This window comes from Primulina eburnea, chromosome 18 (genome assembly GCF_022965805.1).
Source record: "Primulina eburnea isolate SZY01 chromosome 18, ASM2296580v1, whole genome shotgun sequence".
NCBI lineage: Eukaryota > Viridiplantae > Streptophyta > Magnoliopsida > Lamiales > Gesneriaceae > Primulina > Primulina eburnea.
The window spans coordinates 14,259,102-14,285,863 of record NC_133118.1 but is presented as its reverse complement, the minus strand read 5'-3'; the positions used below and the strand labels follow the sequence as shown (position 1 = coordinate 14,285,863).

The 26,762-nt window shown below is 41.5% G+C and overlaps 2 protein-coding genes across 2 annotated transcripts; one reads left to right on the top strand and one right to left on the bottom strand.

Annotated features, from left to right (window-relative positions):
* Positions 1–17,357: 17,357 nt before the first annotated feature.
* Positions 17,358–18,473, bottom strand: LOC140819126 (uncharacterized). The gene has a single exon (XM_073179137.1). The coding sequence runs from the start codon at positions 18,471–18,473 to the stop codon at positions 17,358–17,360; it is 1,116 nt and encodes a 371-aa protein (XP_073035238.1).
* Positions 18,474–21,487: 3,014 nt separating this feature from the next.
* LOC140819125 (putative clathrin assembly protein At1g25240) lies at positions 21,488–22,330 on the top strand. Its single transcript, XM_073179136.1, has one exon. The coding sequence runs from the start codon at positions 21,488–21,490 to the stop codon at positions 22,328–22,330; it is 843 nt and encodes a 280-aa protein (XP_073035237.1).
* Positions 22,331–26,762: the final 4,432 nt, after the last annotated feature.

Genomic DNA, 26,762 nt, shown 5'->3' with positions numbered 1-26,762 from the left:
GAGGATACTATCCAGATATTGGAAGATATCCAAGGAGCTGCGGTGCTGGATGCTAGCACTAGTTGATATGATATATTTTCACCGTGGGAATGATATTACGGTGATATCCGAGATCGAAATTAAGAACAACAGAAATCTGACAAAGGAAAATTAGCTAATTCAGAAAAAGAATGAAGATAGCTCAGACCAGGCAAGACTTAATATGCCAACGTCGGATGGTGACGATGGGTATGAGCTGTTGATTAGTATATACAGATGTGTATAACCAATATTCAGAGATTGATTTCAGAATGGATTCATTGAGATGAGTTTTCGGATTAAATTTTGTATACAATTCTTCGGATATATCTGAATTGATTACTTAAGAGTTCAATGACGAACTCAGATCTAAGAGGGGGAGAAATGTAAGGCCCGAGAAATTTAACCTGTTAATCCGAAATGATTTGAAGATGATTATTATAATCTAATTGGTGATAATCAATATGATTATAGACGGAACCGATTGGACAGGGAAAGACGAAAGAAAATCAAAAGAGGTGCAAAAGGTAGTCCCCGCGCACATGCGCGACATGTATGGGCGCACATGCGCGAGGAGGACAGAACCATGCGCGCACATGCGCGACATGTATCGGCGCACATGCGCGAAAATTACAGAAGCATCGGCGCACATGCGCGAGATAAGGCGCGCATATGCGCGACCCGTCCAGAACCTTGGGCGCATATGCACGGCTGGAGGCGCGCATATGCGCGAGTAATGGAATAGGCGAGACAGAACATCTCGCACATATGCGCGAGAGACGTCGTGCATATGCGCGAGAAGATAAATGCGGAAGGTGCCGGGCAGAAAGCCAGGCGCATATGTGCGGCTTTGTGCGCGCATATGCGCGCGGCATGTAGATTTCCGAAATGCCACTTGGTCTCCACCGTGCGCGTGTATATATATATGCATACACAAGCAATTCTTCAGCAAAAAGGAGGAAAGAAAGAAAGGTGCCGAGGAAATATTTCAGTTCCGATTTAGAAATTGATTTACGAGAAATCCGTCCGTCCAATTTTAAATCCGACTTCAGTACGGTATTTCTATCAAGGCAGGCTACAACTGGACGTAAGTTTTGCTGTGTTTAGACATGATTTGAAATTATGATATTGTCAGAATTGAATATGGATCAGATATGATGTTTCTGTTACAGTAGACATTGTATAATTGAAGTCAGATTAAATAATAGACTGTTTATGAAATTGTTATGATTTTCGAAAGATATTGAATTGAGATTTGATATCAGAGTTGTGTTGTTACTGATTTTAAGTGTACCGATATTGAGATTATGAATTGTATTAATACTGATTATGAATTCTGGTAGTATATTTGTGATGTTTAGATTGACGAGGTTATCGAGACTGTATCGTTATGCCGTCGACACATCAGTTGATTTAGATTGATCAGATTCAGTAATGATCTCAATTGTATCGTGATATCGATGATATGAATTAGATTGTATCTTGTTCAGATATGGATCAGATTATATACTGATTTGAGTATTGATCAGAACAGGTTTTGAATTTAATTATATACTGATATTGTATTTATATGATTGTCATTGCCAGACTGGGTATGGACAGATCAGAATACAAGACTTCGTCTTCGTCAGACCGGGAAGACAAAGGTATAAATAAATGTTGATTCGGGATTGCACAACTCGAGTTAAGTTTGACTTGAGTTTCCCAAAATCACATACTTTATTTTAGTACATTGATATTTGCAGATTATCAGATTGATATGTTTAGTCTATTGAATTATAGCAGAGTAAGAGTTTGAGTCTAGGACTGATCAGCCTAGCCAGGGCAGAACCTCCGAGTCTTTGTCATAACCGCGAAAACTCTAGACTTACGGTGTATCGATGAGCTTAGAGGTAGATCGACTTCTATTGTAGACATTCGATACAGCATGCTGAAGTCTAAATTAGATCGGGATCCCTAGATTAGAAATAAGTTAAGATAAGATAACAATTCATTGACTTAGATACAGATTCGTATTGATTCATGTAATCAGATTGAATACATGTCTTAATAATTGTTTATGCTTTTGTATATGTTTATATTAAATGCATATGTATACATTGTTCATACTGGGATATGTATATCTCACCGGAGTATCCGGCTGTTGTCTTGTTTGTATGTGTGCATGACAACAGGTGGGACAGGATCGGGGTCAAGAAGATGATGAAAGATCGAGATTAGAGTGGTGATTCCGGACTTGGATATAGATAGGTTTCATTACTTGATTGTAGTAGTTGAACCTTAGTTTGAACTAGTGTGAATAATTATTGTACATTATTGTACTTTCATACTGATATGTATATTATTCAAATTCGACTACATTCCGCATTTATATTTTAAAAAGAAAAATTTATAGACCCTGTTTATCTTAATTGATAATTAAATCTCCAAGATGATTAGCGTCCGGGTCCCCACACATGGTCACAGGTCACAGGATTATCAATTCTTTTCTTTAATTCATGGCAAGAAATACCATCAATATTGCCTTTATAGCTATTGTTCATTGAAGATGTTTTTATATAATTTTCATTGCCATAGCTATGTTATTCAAGCCAAACCTATGTATATATATTTTTTATTGCATGTAATAGCCAAGCATGGTGAACTGTACAGTTTAAGTTTTCGTATGTTTATGGATTATTTGGGTTTAGATGTTAAGAGTTGTGATTATGGGTCATAGTATTGTTGGTTATTATTGTTTTGTGGCATTGTTGATATTAGTTGATGGTAGTTGTATTGTATCAGCGTTGCGATTCGATTTTAGTTGCATAAGAGTTTGTTTTGGCCGAGACCAGACCGCACCCACGGTAATTTGAGCAGCGCCCCCGCGGTCTTTATTGCAGCATTTTTGGTGGATTGCCTAACAGACGCGGCACCCGCGGTGTGACAGTTACCGCACCTGCGGTAAGTTTCAGAGCGCACCTGCGGTCGACATTTTTGGATTTATGGTTGAGGTGCCGTAGGCACACCACACCCGCGGTGCATGTTGGAGCGCACCCGCGGTGCATGAATAGTGAAAGAGTGTTTTCGGATTTTAAGTGATATAAGTGGTTGAGTTGGCTCATTTCCCTCACTTCCTTCCCCTCATTCTCGATTTTTCTCTCCTTGGAGACTAGGGTTTTCTCATTTCTTTATTTACTTCCTTTGATTCTTGCATCTTGGTGGATTATTGTTGAGAGAACAAGGTTATTTTGGGATCAAGGAAGTTAAGGTAAGCTTTTGATTTAGTTTATTCTTAGTTTTGGTGTTGGGAGAAATCATGATTTGGTGATGGTGTTGGTTTTATGGATTATTGATATGGGTTTATGATTATTGAGATGTTGATGGTGCAACTTATGGTTTATTGTTGTAGGTGGAGTACCAAGAGTTTGGATTCAAGTGTTCTATTGGTTGTAAGTGGAATTTCATTCCTTGTGCTCACATGATATTATATGTATTGTGTTTCAAAGGTTTTAATGGGCTATTCCCTTCATTTGATTCATGATTATGTATTGATACACTTGTTATATATATGGGAGGCATTTTATGTCTCAATTGTGAAAAAGGGAATACAAGAGATAAGAGTCTTCAAAGTGCTTGATGAAATGCCAAAGAGAGAGTTCAAAATGATTTATGGATTGATAGATACATAGTCAGAGATTGCATGCAACTAGTTGATCAACGACCATAGGCTTATATCCCTCAGAGTTGTCGATTTATATCGATGAGATATAGGTACAGAGACAGAGATACTATATAGATATCAATCCAATAGAGAAAAGAGAAATACCATCTTATTGTTATATTGCTATGTTATTCATATTCCAATAGTTGATTGTATTTATTGATTTCAAAGCTATGTTTTTCACAGTATGCTTTGTATCATTGCTATGTAAGAGTTCCATTTGCTGAGTTTTATACTCATTTCAGTTATTTCATGTGATGCAGATAAGAGCGACGGGGCGGGACGTTGATTGTGGGCCGGAGTCATATGCATATAGAGAAGGAAGGAAGAAGGCTACTTTTGTTAGCATTTTGGACATGATCATACAAATGATATTTTGTATTTTTGTTTTTCATTTCATTGATCATGTATATACATTTTGATACTAAATGTTTTTATGTCAAGAAATTATTAATCCTTCCTTTCCTTCAAAGAAAATTTTAATTTCCGCTGCTATTTTATTAAAACGGTACAGAGGTGTCACATTTAGTGGTATCAGAGCATCGTTCTTCGGACCAATGCATATGACTTCGTCTACTTTCAACAGTCTGGGTATGTCTTCTTCTACATCTATTCATTGTTATATATTGATATGTATTATGTGAGCACATTGTAGGAGTATGCCTCCTAAGAGAAAGGCTGCAGAGGGTGAGGATAGTTCTTCCTCTAGATTTGTCGATGAGTTCGGCAAGTTGTTGAAAGAGCAAGCCAAGGTCCATAGTGAGCAGATTCAACAGTTGCAGCGTTTGCAAGGATCAGGCCAAGGTAGAGGTCAAGTGAGAGGCGAAGTGGCTCAAGAAGTTGGTACTGATGCAATCTTTACTGCTTTCAAGAGGATGGATCCGCCTAAATTTGCAGGAAGCACTGATCCATTGGTGGTCGTGGAGTGGATCAAAGCTCTTGAGGCGATTTTTTATCATCTCAACTATGAAGACAAGGACAGAATCAGTTGTGCAGTGTTCATGTTAGTCAAGGCTGCACGCATTTGGTTGAATGCTACCAAGGTTGGAGTTGATGTTTCGACATTGAAATGGCAAGAGTTCACTGATCTTTTCTATGACAAGTACTTCCCAGACACACTTCGAGCTTGGAAGATGACTGAGTTCTTGGAGCTTCGACAGGGAGGTATGAATGTTGATGAGTATATTCTGAAGTTCGAGGAGGGTTGTCTGTTTGCCCCATATATTGCCTCCAATGACAAAGATAAAGGTGCTCATTTTATTAGAGGCCTTAGAGCAGTGATCCTGAGGGATATCAACATGTCGAAGGCTGTGACATTCAAAGAGATTGTGGTTAAAGCTTTGTTGGCTGAGCAAGATGAGAAGGACATTGCCAGAGAACGACAAGCGAGGCAGCAGGCCATTGCTTAGAGAGGCCAGGGTTCGAACCAAAGAGGAAAGGATCTTTTCAAGGGGAAAGGCAAGTTAGAGTCGAGTCCTAAACCACCAACAGTTCCATTTGACCCCGAGAAACCATTGTGTCCCAAGTGCAGTAGACATCATCGGGGAGAGTGCAGATTTGGTACTCACACTTGCTACAGATGTGGCACTGCAGGCCATATTGTCAAGGATTGTCCAAGAGGGGCGAGTAAAGAGAAGGTGCAGGGACGCATCTTTACCATGACGAAGGAAGGTATAAATCATGATTCTTCTGTGATCTCTAGCACTATTTTAATTTCAGGCAGAGTAGCTACGATATTGATTGATGCAGGTGCTACTCATTCTTTTATGTCTGAACTATTTTTGATATCTTTGGGTATAGTTCTTTTTGTTATTCCCCTCCAGTTTAATGTTGTTTTGCCTTCGGGGGATGTGTTGTGCCCGACATCTATTGTATATGCGTGCTCTGTTCAAATTGATGAGCGAGTGGTTTATGCTGATTTAATTGTTATCCTGATGGTTGCGTTTGATATTATACTTGGCATGGATTGGCTATCGACCTATCGTGCAGTGATTGATTACGTTGCTAAGACGGTGACATTTGCAGATGATGGCAATAGGGAAGGTATGCTCGTCAGTTCAGGCTACTTCACTGGTCCTTCCTTTTATTTTGTGTCTTGAGGCTGAGAAGTTGTTGCTTAGAGGTTGTGATGGGTTTTTGGCTTCGATTGTGGATTTGGATAGAATTGTGAAATTGAATATTGATGATATTGTTATTGTGAGAGAGTTTCCTGATGTTTTTAAGGATGATGTTCCGGGTTTACTGCCGGACAGAGATGTAGAGTTTGTGATTGATCTAGTTCCAGGTACGGTTCCTATTTCTAAGTCTCCGTATAGAATGGCCCCAACAAAGATGAAAGAGTTGAAGACGCAGTTGCAAGATCTCTTGGATAAAGGTTTCATTCGGCCGAGTTCTTCGCCTTGGGGAGCTCCGGTTCTTTTCGTCAAGAAGAAAGATGGGTCTTTGCGGCTGTGTATTGATTATAGGGAACTCAACAAAGTGACTATCAAGAATAAGTATCCATTGCCACAGATAGACGATTTTTTTGACCAACTGCATGGGGCTACCGTATTTTCGAAGATTAATCTGTGATCTGGCTATTATCAGTTGAAGGTTAGGGAGTCTGATATCCCTAAGACGGCGTTTCGGACCAGGTACGGTCATTATGAATTTCTTGTGATGTCGTTTGATCTAACCAATGCTCCTTCAGTCTTCATGGATCTGATGAACCGAGTATTCAAGCCGTATTTGGATAGCTTTGTCATTGTTTTCATCGATGACATATTGATTTATTCCAAGACCAGGGAGCTTCATTCAGAGCACCTCAGAGTTGTTCTTTAGTTGTTGAGAGAGAAGAGGTTGTTTCCTTAGTTGAAGAAATGTGAGTTTTGGTTGGAGCAAATTTCTTTCTTAGGCCATGTTGTTTCGAAGGATGGTATAGCTGTTGATCCAATGAAGATAGAGGCGATACAGAAATGGTCTATCCCTACCACTGTATCAGAGGTACGCAGTTTCCTTGGTTTGGCGGGTTATTATCGTCGTTTCATTTCAGATTTTTCCAAGATTGCCCTGCCATTGACCAATCTGACAAGGAAGACTGTAAAGTTTGAGTGGTCCAATGATTGCCAGAGTGGATTTCAAGAGTTGAAAGATAAGTTGACGACAGCTCTGGTACTTGCATTGCCCAGTGGTTCAGAGGATTTTGTTGTTTTTACCGATGCGTCGAAGAAAGTTCTTGGCGCAGTGCTGATGCAACGTGGAAAAGTTATAGCCTATGCTTCTCGCCAGTTGAAGGACTATGAGAAGAATTATCCTACGCATGATATGGAGCTGACAGCTGTGGTTTTTGTCCTGAAAATCTGGAGACATTATTTATATGGCGAAAAGTGTGAAATTTTCTCGGACCACAATAGTTTGAAGTATTTGTTTTCTCAGAAAGAACTCAATATGCGATAGAGACGGTGGTTAGAGCTTGTCAAATACTATGATTTGTCGATTAGTTATCACCCAGGGAAAGAGAATGTTGTAGCGGATGCTTTGAGCCGTAAGTCGAGTTCTTCTTTGAGTTCGATGATTCAGCAGCCGTTGTTGTTGGACTTGCAGAGAGAGGAGATAGCTTTGGTGGTTTCGGGGACCATTGCTCCCTTTTCAGCGTTGGTCATTCGGGTTACATTGACGGATAGGATCCGTAGAGAGCAGGCCATTGATGTTCAGTTGATAGAGATGAGACCTAGAGTAGAGGAGAGGGGTAATTCAGAGTTTGGGTTGAATGGAGATGGTTTGGTGACTTTCAGAGGCCGTATTTGTGTTCTTACTGGTGAAGATATTCGACGAGACGTCTTGACAGAGGCACATACCGCGCCATACTCGATACATCCAGGCAGCACCAAGATGTATCAGGATCTTCATAGACTCTATTGGTGGCCAGGTATGAAGAAAGATATCGCCATGTTTATTTCTCAGTGCCTAACTTGTCAGCAGGTGAAGATCGAGAACCAGAGACCTGCTGGGACATTGCTTTCATTGCCGATTCCTCAATGGAAATGGGAGCATATTAAGATGGACTTTGTGACTGGTCTTCCCAGAACACAGAAAAGTTTTAACTCTATTTGGGTTATTGTTGATCGGTTGACCAAGTCAGCGCATTTTCTTCCAGTCAAGATGACGTATTCAATGAACCAGTATGCCGAAGAGTACATAGCAGAGATTGTTAGACTTCATGGTATTCCTGTGTCGATTGTGTCTGAGCGTGACCCTAGATTTACTTCAGAGTTTTGAAAGAGTTTGCACAGAGCTATGGGTTCACGGTTAGCATTTAGTACAGCTTATCACCCTCAGAGTGACGGTCAATCAGAGAGAGCTATTCAGATTCTAGAGGATATGCTCAGAGCTTGTACTATCGATTATCCTGGTAGCTGGGATTCCAAATTGCCTCTTGTTGAGTTCACGTATAATAATATCTACCAAGCAACTACTGGCATGGCACCGTATGAAGAACTTTATGGCAGAAAGTGTAGATCGCCATTGTATTGAGACGAGATTGGTGAGAGAAAGATGTTGGGTCCGGAGTTGGTCCAACATACAGCTGATGTTGTTGCGGTTATTTGAGAGAGGATGAAGACAGCACATTCGAGACAGAAGAGCTATGCTGATGTGCGTCGTAGGCCGTTTCAGTTTGAGGTTGGAGACCATGTGTTCTTGAAGATAGCACCTCTTAAGGGTGTGATGTGGTTTGTCAAGAAGGGAAAGTTGAGTCCGAGATTTATTGGCCCATTTGAGATCTTGGACAGATTCGGTGATCGAGCTTACAGGTTAGCCCTACCGCCAGATATTGACATAGTTCATAATGTTTTTCATGTTTCAATGCTCAGGAAGTATATTGCGAATCCTTCCCATGTTCCTCACGACGAGCCATTGGATTTGACGTCGAATTTGACTTGCCAAGATATTTCGGTCCAGATTCTGGATCGCAAAGTTAGAGTGTTGAGGCACAAAGAGATCGGCATTGTTAAAGTCCTTTGGATGAATCATTTGATCGAAGAGGCCACGTGGGAACCAGAGGATGAGATGAAAGAGAAGTACCCTGAGTTGTTTGCGCAGTGACATCAATTTCGGGGACGAAATTCCTGTAAGGAGGGGAGATTGTAATAGCCAAGCCTGGTGAACGGTACGGTTTAAGTTTTCGTATGTTATGGATTATTTGGTTTAGATGTTAAGAGTTGTGATTATGGGTCATAGTATTGTTGGTTATTATTTTTTTGTGGCATTGTTGATATTCGTTGATGGTAGTTGTATTGTATCAGCGTTGCGATTCAATTTTAGTTTCATAAGAGTTTGTTTTGGCCGATACCAGACCGCACCCACGGTAATTTGAGCAGCGCCCCCGCAGTCTTTATTGGAGCATTTTGGTGGATTGCCGAAAAGACACCGCACCCGTGGTATGACAGTTACCGCACCTGCGGTGGAGGCACCGTACCCGCGGTAAGTTTCAGAGCGCACCTGCGGTCGACATTTTTGGATTTTTGGTTGAGGTGCCGTAGGCACACCACACCCGTGGTGCATTTTGGAACGCACCCGCGGTGCATGAATAGTGAAAGCGTGTTTTCGGATTTTAAGTGATATAAGTGGTTGAGTTGGCTCATTTCCCTCATTTCCTTCCCCTCATTCTCGACTTTTCTCTCCTTGGAGACTGGGGTTTTCAAATTTCTTTATTTACTTCCTTTGATTCTTGCATCTTGGTGGATTATTGTTGAGAGAACAAGGTTATTTTGGGATCAAGGAAGCTAAGGTAAGCTTTTGATTTAGTTTATTCTTAGTTTTGGTGTTGGGAGAAATCATGGGTTTGGTGATGGTGTTGGTTTTATGGATTATTGATATGGGTTTATGATTATTGAGATGTTGATGGTGCAACTTATGGTTTATTGTTGTAGGTGGTGCACCAAGAGTTTAGATTCAAGTGTTCTATTGGTTGTAAGTGGAATTTCATTCCTTGTTCTCACATGATATTATATGTATTGTGTTTCAAAGGTTTTAATGTGCTATTCCCTTCATTTATTCATGATTATGTATTGATACACTTGTTATATATATTGGAGGCATTTTATGTCTCAATTGTGAAAAAGGGAATACAAGAGATAAGAGTATTCAAAGTGTTTGATGAAATGCCAAAGAGAGTGTTCAAAATGATTTATGGATTGATAGATACATAGTCTGAGATTGCATGCAACTAGTTCATCAACGACCATAGGCTTATATCCCTCAGAGTTGTTGATTTATATCGATGGGATATAGGTACAGAGACAGAGATACTATATAGATATCAATCCAATAGAGAAAAGAGAAATACCATCTTATTGTTATATTGCTATGTTATTCATATTCCAGGAGTTGATGGTATTTATTGATTTCAAAGCTATGTTTTTCAGAGTATGCTTTGTATCATTTCTATGTAAGAGTTCCACTTGCGGAGTTTTATACTCATTTCAGTTATTTCATGTGATGCAGATAAGAGCGACGGGCTAGGACGTTGACTGTGGGGCGGAGTCATATGCATATAGAGAAGGAAGGAAGAAGGCTACTTTTGTTAGCATTTTGGACATGATCATACAAATGATATTTTGTATTTTTGTTGTATCATTTCTGATGATACCAAATCTTTCCTGGGTTCGGTCTGGTGAGCTTGAACTTTAGATCAACAATGTATCTTTCCTGGGTTCGGTCTGGTGAGCTTGAACTTTAGATCAACAATGTTTGGACCGGGGCGGATGGAACACTACCGGCTTGTATGAAACTAGTAGGTATTGGAAGGTGCCAAGAATTTTTCCGGCATGATCACTCCGATTTTACGATTGAGTTTTTTGTGTCTTTAGAAAAAGGAATGGGAGAATGCCCTCTGAAATAATTCTCAAGAAAGTCTTATATCCTGAATGCCTTCCCCATGAAAATGTACACGATATTAATAGTGGTTGAGGGGACTTCTTACCATATTGAGCCGAAGTCTATTTTAGGTAAATTTCCTTATAAAATTAAACTCTTCTCCAATCCTTGCAAGTTAGGGCCGGATCTCTCGCCACCTCTAATCACATGGCGAAATTCCGACCTGATCCCTTGTCGCCTCTAATCACACGGCGAGATTCTGGCATATTCAAGGCTCATTTACGCTTTTTATTTTTGACAAAGTTATTAAGATATAGGCAGATTACATGGGCTTGAGATTCGTAATATAAGCATCTGTGTTTGACAAGCGCTCGCTCCGGATTAATTGGACGGCCGAGCACCATCCCGGGCTAGGCCGAGCACTAGCTCGGCCGAGCTGGTGCTCGGCCGAGCACTACCCCGAGCTCGGCCGAGCACAGGGCTCGGCCGAGATAGCTCGGCCGAGCACTACCCCAAGCTCCAAGGTTCTCAAGGAGACGAGAGATGATCGGCCGGGCATAGGACTCGAGCACGGTCAAATATTGAGGGCATCAGTAGTAACCCCCCCTATGTGGTCTAAAAGAAGTATTGAATTTTAGACCAGTTAATCTCTAGGATTGAGCCTTAAGCCCTTGAGTTCAACATTGGTCGCGGGAAGATCTAGACCGTTCGGGTTTTTTGTAAAATTTTGGTCGGATAAGATCGGATGGGGGTATGAATCCCAAGGCCCTGAATAGGCATGATCCTAGTCGTCCATTCTTGAGTTAATCGGACGGCTCTCCTTCGTCTGACCTTCCTATAAATATGGCTTTTCTCCATTCATAAATCTTACCATTCTTCCATTTCTCTCTCAAAGCACAAAGCATCTCCCATCCTTTCGACGCTCTCGGTTCGGCCAACTGTCTTGGGTTCGGTAACCTCTCGCTCACTCTGCTCTTCTTGACCACTTCGGTAAGTTCTTCTTCCCGTGTTAATTGCAATAGTTTGATTAAGGAATGGATGAAGCTGTAGGCACTTCTTGCCCCTCCTCTTCGAAGCCTTCGGCGGAGCTTCCCAGGTACGAAGTCAAGGCTTCGGCCCTAGGATATGACGATGTCTCTAGGATTAGAGAGTTATCGGGCTTGTCTCCGAAAATTGATATTTTGATCCCCGAGATTACGGATAGGGCTCATCTCCCCCCAAACGGATACTACACCTTTTATTTGGATCAACTAGAGATGGGTCTTCGGTTTCCCATCCCCAAAGCCGTTCAGTATCTTTGCGAGCACTATCTTATATGTCCCAGCCAATTAGCTCCTAATTCCTTTAGCACGCTGTTAGCCTTCGGAGTCTTACTTAAGTATTTTGGGATACCCCTCTTTGTAGCCCTCTTAGATCGCTTTGTGCAGATCAAAAGAAAGGAAATAGGTCGGTTTTATTTATCACCTCGGTCCGGGTGTGACTTTCTGGTCGGGAACCCCTCCTCTCATAAAGGTTGGATGAACCGTTATTTTTATGTGGAGTCCGAGCCGTTTCCTTGGTATTGTGATATGACTTGGGCCGAACAGTTAACCCTTAGAGATCCGCCTGCACCTGGACGTGCCATCGATTTGACCAACTTTTTAGCTAGTATCTCGGAGAAGTGTTTCGACGTAAAGAGTTTGATCCAGGACGATCTCCTTTGCGAGTTTAAGTTCTGCAGAAAAGGAATAGAAGTGGAGGGGGACATAGGTATATTTTCCTCAACCTTTCCCTTTTATACTGAAAAATAATATTATGCTGACTCTATGCTTCTTCCCCCTCTTTTCTTCTTCTTCGCTCCTTCTCCCCCTCTTCTCTTTTTTTTTTTTTTTTTTTTTTAGACGATAGAATTATGAAGTCCGCCATGCTTGAGAACATGAGAAGGAGGAGAGGCGAGGCCGGAAATTCTTCGAAATCCTCTACTGCTGAGGCCAAGGGGAAGCAGAAGAAATTGCCCCTTGATTCTGATGAGCAGCCCGTGAAGAAAGTTCTTAGGATCACTACTTCGTCCCCGATCTCCAAAGACTCTGGGAAGGGGCCCCTCAGTTCTTCCACTGTTCCTGACACCCGCGAGTTTGAAGAGGTCAATCGGGAGGCACCCCTTGACCATGGGACCTCTTTCATAGCCCGCCCTTCCGGACCAAAGGCTCTAAACTTTGTTCGGCATTTGGTTTCCTCCGAGGATCTCGCCCTCGTGAAGGCCGCTACTGACCTTCAAGCCATGGAGTCTATGTCTCTTAATTTCATGCAGGTGAATATTTTTGTCTCTTTTGTATTCACAGTTCTTCTTTAACGAAACTTATACATGCGCTTGGCAGGCTCTTGTCTGGGGGGGGGGGGCGAAGTCACTGATCGGATGGGTGATATGCTCAGCCGACATAGGGAACTTATGAAGAGAATGGAAGATATCCATACCCGGAGTGAGGCAGAGAGAGCTGCTTTCCTTGCCGAGGTCGAAGCCGCCCGAAATCAAGCACAAATCTTTGAGGACAAAGCCGTTTGGGCGGAACAAAGAACCCTTCAGCTTGAGGAAGAACTGCGCCGGAAGGAAAATGAAGCCGAGGTCATATGGCGTCAGAAGAAAGAGGAGTTCATCCGCTCTTCGGAGTTTGAATCCTTGTGCTCAGACAAAGCCACCTCATACTTCGAGCATGGATTTAATGGGAGCATCGCTCAGCTACGAGCTAACGGGTATTCCGAAGCCGAACACCCTTTTTCCTTCCTAGATATGTTTAGGGCCCTTGAAGACATGCCGGAAGAGGCGGAGAAGGGTGATAAAGAGAGAGTGAAAGCTCAGACACCTTGAAGAAGGAGCCCTTCGAGCGGGATCATTCGCCTTTTACTTATTTGCTTCAAATGTTTATGTTTCTGAATGTTTTCCAGTCATGTTTCCCTATCATCAGTCAATGTTTTGAACCCATGCCTCTAACTTTGATCTACTATTATTGAAATGCTACTAAACAAGTACTTTGTTCGAAAGATATGTTGAGAAATCGAATTAGCATATCCTATAAACTTATCGCAAGGTCGGACTTTGTTTTTATTGCCGAGCGCGAGGTCAGGATTTTAATCGTGCTGAGCGCGAGGTCGGACTTTGCTTTTATAGCCGAGCGCGAGGTCGGGCTTTTAATCGTGCCGATCGCGAGGTCGGACTTTGCTTTTATTGCCGAGCGCGAGGTCGGGCTTTTAATCGTGCCGAACGCGAGGTCGGACTTGGCTTTTATTGCCGAGCGCGAGGTCGGGCTTTTAATCGTGCCGAACGCGAGGTCGGATTTTTAATCGTGCCGATGCGAGGTCGGACTTTCTTTTTGTTGCCGAACGCGAGGTCGGGCTTTGTTTTTGTTGCCGAGCGCGAGGTCGGACTTTGAGTGCTAGGCCGAACTTTGCTATGTGTAAAAATGATATATCAACGCCTAATATTATTCATGATTTTGAAAATAAATACATAATTCCAATAAAGTGAAGATAAAACTAACATGGTAAATTGAGACTATGACTAAGCATAGTATTTCTTCAAGTGTTGGACGTTCCACGGGCGCTTGGTTTTCTTTCCATCAGCGTCTTCTAAATAGTAAGCTGCAATCCCTGCTTTCCTGATAACTTTATAAGGCCCCTCGTATTTCGGATCCAATTTCCCTCTCTCTCCTTGAAACTGGATTTTCTTCATGACCAGATCCCCTGTTTCGAACGATCGAGGCCACACCCTTTTGTTATATGCTCGAGCCATCCTCTTCTGATAGGCAGCCATCCGAACAGCTGCTCGGTTTCTCTTTTCCTCTATGAGGTCCAAATCCATGGCCCTTAACTCATCATTATTCAACCCATACCCTATCACCCGAGCACTTTCTTGTCCGATTTCCGCTGGCAAGACGGCCTCAGTACCATATACAAGGTTATAGGGTGTTTCTCCAGTTCCTGTCCGAGCTGTGGTTCGGTAAGCCCACAATACGCTAGGTAATTCATCAACCCACTTTCCTTTGGCAGAGTCCAGACGTGCTTTAAGAGCGTGCACAATGGATCTGTTAGTGACCTCGACCTGTCCATTACTCTGAGGATAAGCCACGGATGTGAATATCTGCTCTATCTTCATCTCTCTGCACCATTCTCGAATTTTGGAGCCGCAGAACTGTCTCCCATTGTCAGATATAAGTCTCCTTGGTATCCCAAACCGACATACCAGGTTCTTCCATAAAAATTTTAAGACCTCTCCTTCAGTAATTTTGGCCAACGGTTCTGCTTCCGCCCACTTAGAGAAATAGTCGACTGCTACCAATAAGAATTTTCTTTGTCCTGTGCTTATGGGAAATGGTCCGACAATGTCTATGCCCCATTGATCAAAAGGACAAGGGGAAATGACTGACCTCATAAGTTCGGCTGGTTGCCATTGTAAATTAGCATGTTTTTGACAATTATGACAGGACCTCACCACCCTTAGCGCATCCTTTTTCATAGTTGGCCAGAAGAAACCTGCCATCAAAGCCTTCCGAGCCAAAGCTACGCTTCCCAGATGGTTACCACAGCATCCTTCATGGACTTCTCGAAGGACATAATCAGCTTCTTCCGGGCCCAAGCATTTCAAGAGAGGTCTAGAAAAAGACCTCTTATACAATGTCCCGTCTAAGAGCGTGAAACGGAGTGCTCTCCTTTTGACTTCTCGAGCCCTTTTTGGTTCAGCTGGGACTTTCCCATCACATAAGTATTGTTGAACCTCATACCTCCAATCTTCTTCTATCATCTTTACTTCTCCTGCCTGAAGATGGTAAATTTGAGAGATAAGCTCTTGTCCGACTAGTTCTGACCCCGTGGGATGATCAAGAGAACTGGCCATCTTGGCCAATCTATCCGCTTTCTCGTTCTCAGTTCGAGAAATTTGTTTCAGGATTAACTCGGAGAAGTCCTCCTTAGCTTTTTCTATAGCTTGGGCGTATCTCATCATTTTTTCATTTTTCACCTCAAACTTGCCTTTGCTTTGCTGTATTACCAATTGAGAATCAGAATAGAGGACGGCCCGAGTAACACCCATGCTTCGGGCTGCCCTTAGCCCTACTAAAACCGCTTCGTATTCGGCCTCATTATTGGAGGCCCGGAAGTCCAGCCTCACTGCTACCTCAGTTTCTTCTCCCCAAGGAGATATCATCACGATTCCGACCCCACTCCCTGTTCGACAAGAAGAACCATCTACGAAAATCTTCCATTGTTTCTCCTCCGATACTTGCACAGTCTCCGCCAGAAAGTCTGCTAAAGTCTGGGCTTTAATTGCAGTTCTGGGCTCAAACTTGATATCATATTCACTGAGCTCGGTTACCCACTTAATCAATCTTCCTGAGGTATCTGGATGTGAGACAATCTTCCCCAGGACGCTGTTGGTGAGGACAGTGATAGGATGCGATAGGAAATACGGCCTCAATTTTCTGGCCATGATGACGAGGGCCAATGCCAACTTTTCCTGAGTCGTATAATTGAGCTCTGCTCCCTTTAAAGCGTGACTCACAAAATAGACCGGCTGATGAACTGCATCATCTCTTCTGACTAGAACCGAACTCGTAGCCTGGGGAGTGACTGCTAAGTACACAAAGAGCTCTTCTCTAGGGACGGGTTTGTTCAAGACAGGGAGTTCCCTAAGATAAGCTTTCAGCTCCTGCAATGCTTTTTCACTCTGATCGTTCCACTCGAAATTTTTAGTTTTCCGAAGTACCTTAAAGAATGGGAAACTTCGATCAGCGGATCGAGATATGAATCGGGCTAGAGCGGCAACTCTTCCTGTCAATCGCTGCACTTCTTGTATGTTTCGAGGAGAGCCCATAGAGGATATTGCTTGCACCTTTTCTGGATTAGCCTCAATGCCTCTGCGAGTCACCATGTACCCCAAAAACTTCCTCGTCTGAACCCCGAACACACACTTGCTAGGGTTCAGCTTCAGCCTGTACTCCCGCAAAGTCTGAAATGTTTCGTCCAGATCTGTCACAAACTGATCGACTGCCTTGGACTTGATCAATATATCGTCCACATAGACCTCAACGTTCCTCCCAATCTGCCTTTTGAAGACCTTATCCATAAGCCTTTGATATGTAGCACCGGCATTCTTTAACCCGAAGGGCATTACTACGTAACAGAATGTTCCTTCGGATGTGATAAAACTGACCTTGCTTCTGTCTTTTTCCGCCAAGGGAACTTGGTGATATCCTTGATATGCATCGAGAAAACAAAGGAGCTCGTGTCCTGCCGTAGAATCGACCAATTGATCTATCCTTGGGAGAGGATAACAGTCTTTAGGGCAGGCCCGGTTTAAGTCGCGGAAATCCACACACATCCGCCATTTTCCAGCCGATTTAAGAACTAAGACCACATTAGATAACCATGTCGGGAAATGGATTTCTTGAATGTGTCCTGCTTTTAATAAATCTTGCACTTGCTCCTTGATGATAGCGTCTTTTTCAGGGCCGAAGTGCCTCTTCTTCTGAATCACAGGTCGGCATTCGTCCAAGACATTCAACTTATGCTCCATCACCTCCCTCCTAACCCCTTGGAGTTCGGACGGAGACCAAGCGAATATATCTTTATTCTTCTCCAAACACTGGACCAATCGTTCTTTCAAGGACTCTTCCAAGGCTCGGGCTATCCTCACGACTCCGGATGGGGGTTTTAGGATAAGCTCCTCACATACGTCCTCCGAAGTAACCTCTCCTGCTTCTTCGATTAGATGTAGTTGATCGAATCCCCTGGATTCAGGTCGACTTGGATGTTAAGTTTTGGCCGACTTTTGCTCAACCCTTACTTCTTCCACGTAACATTTTCGAGAAATCTTCTGATCTCCCCTAACCTCTCCTATAGCTTCTCCGACAGGGAACTTGATCTTCTGGTGCAGAGCCGAGGCAATTGCCATGAAAGCGGCCATGGCTGGTCTCCCCATAATAGCATTATACGATGAGGGGGCATCAACTATCACAAAGTTGATAACCCGGGTCTTTCTAATATCCCCACTCCCCAGAGAGAGAGGGAGATTGACGACCCCAAGGGGGTGTATTGCATGGCCCGTGAATCCAAACAAAGCCGTGGAGATAGGCTCTACCGTGTATTCGCCCAAGTCCATCTGATCCATCGCTTCTTTAAACAGAACATTGACAGAACTTCCGGAGTCCACAAAGATACGAGCAACCTCATAATTGGCGATCATAGCTCGGATAACCAAAGCATCATTATGCGGGTCGGCCACTCCCTTCATGTCCTCGGGTCCAAAAGAAATTATCGGTCCGGAGCGCGTTTGAGTGCTACTAATCTCCATGTTTTCCAATCTCCGGCTGCTAGCTTTCCTGGCCCGGTTGGAGTCTCCATCTGTAGGCCCACCCGATATCATGTTAATTACCCCGCGAGGGGGTAATTGCTCACGAGGTTCTGCCCTCCGCATATTCGGGTTAGCATTTTGAAAGTTTTCCCTTTGATTTGGAGCCCTCCTCCTTTCAGGATCATTTTCCTCCCGTGTTCTCTTAGGGGGTCGGTATCCACCACCCGTACTGGCTAGAATTGCTTTCATTTCTGGATCTCTCTGGATGATCCGTTCTATTTCTTGATTCAAGTGATGACATTCATCGGTAGTATGACCATAATCTTTGTGAAATTCACAATACCTTTCTGACCTGGGATTACGAGGTCCTCTGTCACTACTCCGAGGTCTTCGAATGAGTTTTCGCTCGTCACACAGCTCCAATGCTCGAGATTTGTTGACTTTCAAAGGTGTGTAAGCATCGAACTGCCCAAGCAACGTAGGTGGTTCGAAACGCCCGACCCTTGGTACAATGTGGGTGTGTCGAACATCTCGTGTAACCTTGGCTAAGGTCTTTGGTTCACTTCTCCTAGCCATCTGTACTTCTTCCACGTTCATGTATTTCTCGGCTTTGGCCAACAGTTCTTCAAAAGTAGTCGGAGGTTTCTTCACCAATGACTTGAAAAAGTCACCACCTCTTAGCCCTTGTAAAGGCGCTTATTAGTATGTCCGGAGTAGCTGAGGGAACATCGATGACCATCTTGTTAAACCTTTTAACGAAATCTCGTAGGCTTTCCTGTTCTTGTTTAACATTGAATAGGCTCAGAGCCGTCAATGGATGCTTTTTGCTGCTAGCAAATTGGTGGAGAAAAGCTCTTCCGAAGTCTTGAAAAGTGCTGATGGTCCCCGGCCGAAGCAAATTGAACCACTGCTATGATGACCTGACCAAAGTGGTTAAGAAGACCCTACACTTGATCGGGTCTGAGTATTGGTGCAATAAAGCCGCGTTCTCAAATCAAGACAGATGCTCTTCCGGATCTCCCGAGCCGTCGTATTCTCCGACGTTAGGGAATCTGAAATTTTGAGGCAATTCAGCGGCTAATATCTCGGCCGAGAAAGGGATCCCCCGAGCCAGAAGTGGTGGAAGAGGGGGAGCATTCCTCTCTTCTTTAAGGCGTTCCATCTCCTCCCTTAAACTTTGTATCTCTTGCCTTTGGGCTTCATGATCTTGTCCCGGGGGAGGATTGTTGTCTGGTCTCTGTGCCAAGACTTGTTCTACAGTCGTACTGATCAACCGGACGAGCTCCGCCATGTTGGACATTGGTTGATTGTCTTCTCCCGATCGACTCCTGGTACTTGCCATCTTATCTCTTTTTTCAATTTCCCACAGACGGCGCCAATTGATGATACCAAATCTTTCCTGGGTTCGGTCTGGTGAGCTTGAACTTTAGATCAACAATGTATCTTTCCTGGGTTCGGTCTGGTGAGCTTGAACTTTAGATCAACAATGTTTGGACCGGGGCGGATGGAACACTACCGGCTTGTATGAAACTAGTAGGTATTGGAAGGTGCCAAGAATTTTTCCGGCATGATCACTCCGATTTTACGATTGGGTTTTTTGTGTCTTTAGAAAAAGGAATGGGAGAATGCCCTCTGAAATAATTCTCAAGAAAGTCTTATATCCTGAATGCCTTCCCCATGAAAATGTACACGATATTAATAGTGGTTGAGGGGACTTCTTACCATATTGAGCCGAAATCTATTTTAGGTAAATTTCCTTATAAAATTAAACTCTTCTCCAATCACTGCAAGTTAGGGCCGGATCTCTCGCCACCTCTAATCACATGGCGAAATTCCGACCTGATCCCTTGTCGCCTCTAATCACACGGCGAGATTCTGGCATATTCAAGGCTCATTTACGCCTTTTATTTTTGACAAAGTTATTAAGATATAGGCAGATTACATGGGCTTGAGATTCGTAATATAAGCATCTGTGTTTGACAAGCGCTCGCTCCGGATTAATTAGACGGCCGAGCACCAGCTCGGCCGAGCACCAGCTCGGCCGAGCACTACCCCGAGCTCGGCCGAGCACAGGGCTCGGCCGAGATAGCCGAGCACTAGCTCGGCATCTCGGCCGAGCACAGGGCTCGGCTGAGATAGCCGAGCACTAGCTAGGCCGAGCACAGGGCTCGGCCGAGCACCAGCTCGGCCGAGCACTACCCCAAGCTCCAAGGTTCTCAAGGAGACGAGAGATGATCGGCCGGGCATAGGACTCGAGCACGGTCAAATATTGAGGGCATCATTTCATTGATCATGTATATACATTTTGATACTAAATGTTTTTATGTCAAGAAATTTTTAATCCTTCCTTGCCTTCAAAGAAAATTTAATTTCCGCTGTTATTTTATTAAAACGGGTCAGAGGTGTCACATTGCAGTTTTCTACTTACTGAGTTATAAACTCATTCCAGTTATTATCATCATGTGATGCATGAGATAAGAAATATTGAACTGAATTGTCAAAGACGGAAGAAGTCATACGGCAAGATAAGGAAAAACTTTTGTCATGGAACCCTTATTTTGGTGTAGTGAACATTAATAGCCATATGTTTCATGTATTTTGTAAAAATGAATCAAACATATTTGTGGTGACTTTTGAAATTTCTTTGATGATAGTTTTCGGGAATCTTTATGTTTAAAAGTTTGTTACTTTTCTTTTTAAAATGTAATGCTTCCGCGTATGTTATTTATTTAAATTTTATCGTCATAGGAGAGGGGTGTTTAGAGAGCAACCTTAGACCTCAATGATGATTTTGCAAAGTTTTAAATAAAGTAGGAAACTTAAACTAACTTTTGATGAGAGAATGATCAAAATTTAAATGAAACTAGGGTTTTGAGATTTATTTAAAATTTGCCCATAAAACAAATTGGATTATTTGTTATATTCGCCTCCCATACTATGGATGATAGTTGGCTGACCATAAATAATGACGCATTTGTATATGTTTGGAGCTCCACAAAGTTGACTGATTGACTGACTAATTCAAATCATTATTTAATTTGCATTTAATTTTTAAACATTCCATAATTGTATATTTTAAAAAAATTCCTTGGAAACACGTTCTTTTTATATACATGTAATTTTTAAACATTCCATAATTGTATATTTTAAAAAAATTCCTTGGAAACAAGTTCTTTTTATATACATGCATTAAAAGACATAAATTTTCACTAATTTTAAAAGCAGATCCGTTTTAATTTAACATAAAAAAAAATTAACCAAAAAGAGGAAGAGAAATATCAGAAAAAGAGGCCTGCAGGGGCCATTGACAAGAGGAGATCATGAGTCTGTGGAGGAGGGCTTCCGGCATATTCAAAGATCAAAACAGCCTCTGTCTCGTGAGCTTTTCTAGACGAACCTCTCTCCGCAACCCTGATATAGAATCCCTTGTCATCAAATCCACCTGCCACAACGAATCGTCGTTCAACTCACGTAACATAGACCGCGTCTGCCGATGGATCCACCTCTCCCCTTTCAATCTCAAGCCCCTACTATGGTCCGTCTCGAATCGTCTCGAAAAGACAAAAAGTTGGGTTGTGGCTCTAAAGGGAATGTACCTTATGCACAATGTGATCAATTGCATGGCTCCATGTGTCAAAGAAATAGGGAGGTTGCCGTTTGATCTCTCAAATTTCAACGATGGACATTCTAGCCAGGCTAAAACATGGTATTACAATTCCTTTATACGCACTTATTTTGCGTTTCTTGATCAGAAATCGAGCCTTGTATTCCAGCACACAGAGGAAAAAGGATATCGTATGACGATGAAACAGGAGTTGGTTTTGTTGCAGAAGTTGCAGGCCTTGTTTGATTTATTAATGCAGATCAAGCCACAATCAGGAGCAGCCTTGAACCCTCTTGTTCTTGAGGCAATGGATGCAATAATCATCGAGGTTTTCGATATTTACAGCCGGCTTTGTAAAGGGATTGCCATTCTTCTGATTAACATTTATTCCGCAAACAAGGATGAAACCATAATGGCTCTCAAAGTTGTGCAGAAGGCAACTCTTCAGGGAGAAGAACTCTCATTGTATTTCGACTTTTGCCAGGAAATCAGGGTAGTAAATGCATCGGAATCGCCCCTCATCGATAAAATCCCTCAGGAGGGAATTCAAGAACTTGAGAAAATAATAAAGGGGTTCTCGGAGAAAAGTGACGTGGATAAAGGGATTCCGAGAAAGGAAGACGAGAAAGCCATTGTTGCAGTTACAGAGAATTCAAAGGCTGGCGACAATGACATGGTTTGTGTGAGGGATGGATTTCGGACAATTATCACTGATAAATGGGAGAAGTTTGAAGAAGATTCGGTGCACAAAAATCCATTTGCAAGCCCTTTATACAATCACTCAAATGTTAAAGTTAATCAAGATTTGCCAGATTTGATCACCTTTTAATAGCCTAAAATTATAGATCGGCATGTTTATTCTCTTCGATGACAAAAGAAACGACGACTAGTATGTATGTGTAGATATGAAAACGGCATTCTTGTTCTTGCGTCCATGAGGGATTTATTAATTGATTTTTATCACTCGTCCTCTCAAATTATGAATTTACCATTAATGTTATTTATGTCATGTAATCGGTTTTCTCGTGTCCACACGAGAATTAGTTATCTATAGCTACGAAATTGAGAATTCGTTACTAATAATTAAACTCTTTAATAATGGTTTTTTTTACCCTCATAAAAACTTCAAAAATTATGTTTTTAGTGACCCATTTTTCATACCCTCATTAAATTTTTGTCATTATAAATCAATTTTCTTGTAGTGAAAGTAAAATTAAAGATTGAATAAAAATTATATCTCATAAATGTGGGAGTGTCTTTTGGCTCTCTACATTCTTGAGTTAGTTGTGGCTCATTATTGTGGAAATTATTTTTGACTTTCCACATTCTTGAGTTAATTGAATATTTTTGGTTCTTCATATTCTTGAATTAATGGGAAAATTAATTGAGTTAATTAATCTTGCATATGACTCTTGATGTGCATATCGGGGCTTATAAATGGTGTTCATTTCTTCATTCCATATGCATAAAAAAATGGTTTTTACAAACACTCAAGATCTCTTGCATTTCATATTGTTAGCTTTCCATTTGACTTCGGTTAAATTTTGGCGATAAAGTGAAGGTATGTTTTCGGTTCACCAGTGTAGTTACTTCGTGCTTTGCCGTTGTATCCTGGGAAACAATTGTCCGTCGAGATCCTCGAAGCACCGTCGGAGGGGACAAATCTATTTTAAGGAAACTGTACTTCTTACATGACTCGGTTTGATTTACTATTTTATTGTTGTTATTTTATACACGATATTCATACTTTAAATAGTATGATCATTTTCGTATACTGTTTTTGATTGTCGACTACCGAGACCTCAACAAGGCCTGCCCAAAGGATGAATTCCCTCTGCCGAACATGGATATACTTACTCATCGACAGTGGTTCGCAAACTTTTCATTTAGAGATTGATATATTGAGTATAATTAGATAAATATGGCTCATGAAGATGCAGCTCTGTCTGTATTTTTACGAGATTGTTTTCATTCCCTAGTTCGATATTTTGTTATTAGCAATTTGGCTAACATAAATAATGTCTTTGAACAATCGTATGGTTTAAACAAATTAAATCTTTCATGGGGTGTAAGTTAAATTTACCTTTAGTGAATTTACCACTCGGCACCAACTATTCCGAGATTAGCCGATATAACTCTTATAGTATTTCTTACGTACAATCTTCTTGAACTCTTTTCTTTAATCCTTCTATCGAGTCCAGAACTAGAACATTGTTCCTCTCCTAAATTACACTAGAAATTTGTTGAGTTATCGTTTTTCTCATGTTCAAAACGCAGCGGAAGTTTTAAAATTTTAATTTATCATTCAAAATTTTCTTTGAACACTCGTATAGTTTAAAATAAATAAACATACATAGGATTGTTGGTAATATACCTATAGTGAAATTTTTGCACTCGGCACCAATTACTCCAATATTAGTGGACGTAGCTCTTGTTATAAACTCATATGAATAATTTTCTTGAAAATCATTTCCTCAACATTCGAATCAAGTCCCCGACCGGATTACATGTTCCTCTTCTAACTTGCACTCGAAAGTATAGAAGATATTTTGAATTTGTGATCAAGAAAGGAAAAATAGTTCAAACCCCTTTTCAAAGCAAGGAAGGCCGATGGAGACTTTCTCTTTTTTCTTCTTTCAAAAGATTGATGACAGTGCACCTGCGCTGGAGAAGACACCGCACCCGCGATGTTTGGGCGGAGGCGACACCGCACCCGCTGTCCAAGAGGCAGCGCAACCGCGGTCGCTTGTTTCAGATTTTTTTTGCTGAACTCCAGTAGGTAGAGTGTGGGGACCCGGACGCTACTTCATTTCTTAATCGTCTTTAGGAATTATTTAATCATTTATAATAAACAGGGTCTAATTCTTTTTGTTTTTAAATACACAGCGGAAACATAATGAAATTAAATTCAAATTACATATTAAACATGAACATACAATTCTGTGTTATCTACAAAAATTCAACGAGGTTCACCTACATATCAGTGCTGAATCCTAAGCTGCTTCGAAGCCCGGATCTCCACGCTATCTAGTCCAGCCTCGTTCTCGTCCTGACCCCGCTTCTATCCCACCTGTTGACATGCACACATACAAACAAGAGAACAGCCGGATAATTCCGGTGAGATATAAATATCCCAGTATAAATCATGTATACATGCAATCATATAAACAATATAAAAGCATATAACAGAAAATCATATCATATATCAAAATCATTACATGAATCAAATACACGAATAAATCATATTCTAAACATGTACCCTAATCAGGAACATACAACGACATGTACCATATTCAGGAACATAATCAACATCAATTAATATAAATCAATATAATTGTCAATCAAACTCTTAATTCTACATTTTAGACTAGACTCATTCCTAGTCTAGGGATCCCGATTTCCAGATGTGGTGTTCCTATATCGAATTTCGTAATAGAAGGAACAGTGATTCCATTACTCGATATAACCAAATATGGTGTTCCTATATCGAACTCCGTAATAGAAGGAACAGTGTTTCCATTACTCGATATAACCAAATATGGTGTTCCTATATCGAATTCCGTAATAGAAGAATTCCGATTCTATTTACTCGATATAACCAAATATCCGGTGTCCTGAATTAACCGTCATGGACTATAGCTCTATCGCTAATATCCTATCTTGAGACATCGTGCAATGTGCCCGTGGCGATCCCACCACTATCAGGCACCTCTGTCCCAAGATTTCTACACTATCTTGTGGCATCGTGCAATGTGCCCGTGGCGATCCCGCCACTATCAGGTAGTTCTGTCACAAGATTACTCGTCTAATACCTGCTTTCTATAATTCAAGAGAACAAGTACATCAATCAATCAATGCAAATATCAATGTCATAAAATAAAGTATGTGATTTAGGGAAACTCGAGTCAAACCTCACTCGAGTTGTGCAATCCCAACTCAACATTAATTTATACCTTTATCTTCTTGCTCAGAAGAAGAAGAAGAAGTCCCGACTCTATCTCGGTCCATTCCCAATCTGGTAATAATAATATCGAACAGATATAGTATCAATAAACAACTCAATTCAATACCTGTTCTGATCAATACTCAAATCAAAACACATAATCTGATCAATGTCAATTGAGATACATTCTAATCCATATCGACGATATCACGATATAATCGAAATCACTAGTGAATCTGATAAATATCAATTAACTGATGTTTCGACGGTATAACAATACAATCTCGATAACCCCGTCAGTCCGAACATCACAAATATAATACCAGAACTCATAATCAATGTCGATACCAGTCATAATCTCAATAACAATACATATCTGATATGAATTATCAGTCAAATCGATTCCAAAAAATCATAACAATTACATAAACGATCTGTTTCTCAATCTGACTTCGATTCTATGATGTCTAACATGCCAAGAACATCATATATGAATCCTATTCAATTCTGACAATAGTCTAATTTCAAAACATATTAAAACGTAGCAAAACTTACGTCCAGTTGTAGCCTACGTCGATAGGAACACGGTGTTTTGTTCAGATTCAAAATCAGACGAATAGCTCACTCGTAAATCTCAAATCTCACGCAAAGCTTCCCCGTATTTCCCTTTCTCGATTCTGAGGAAAATGGCTTGTGTATACATATATATATATATATATATATATATATATATATATATATATATATATATATATATACGTTGCATGCAAGAGGCCAAATGTCAAATTCTTGTTTCGTATGCCTCGCGCTCGGGCGGTAATGATTTACCGCTTGGGCGCGGAAGGTTCTGTCCAAGTTCCTTTCTTATCACCTTGGCGCTCGGGCGGTCATAAATTTCCGCCCGGGCGCGAGGTGTTCTGCCTCCCGAGTATTCCTTGGCGCTCGGGCGGTCAAAAACTACCGCCCGGGCGCCACATCCTCTGCCTGAAACATACCTTGTTGAGCTTTGGCGCTCGGGCGGTTACTTTCTACCGCTCGGGCGCCAATTGTTCTGCCCAAAACTCGTACCATTCATATTCTTTGCCCAATCTGGTCTTTGGAATGGCCGGACTATAATCACTTCAATTAATCAATAAATCATTTCAGATTAATTTCAGATTACGTAATTATACCCAAATCATTTCAGATTACGGTAATCAAATTCTCGGACATTACATTTCTCCCCCTCTAAGATATGATTTCGTCCCCGAAATCACAAGCAATCAACTAGTGTAATACAGATAATCATATCAGATACCAACTCAGATATAAGAATGAG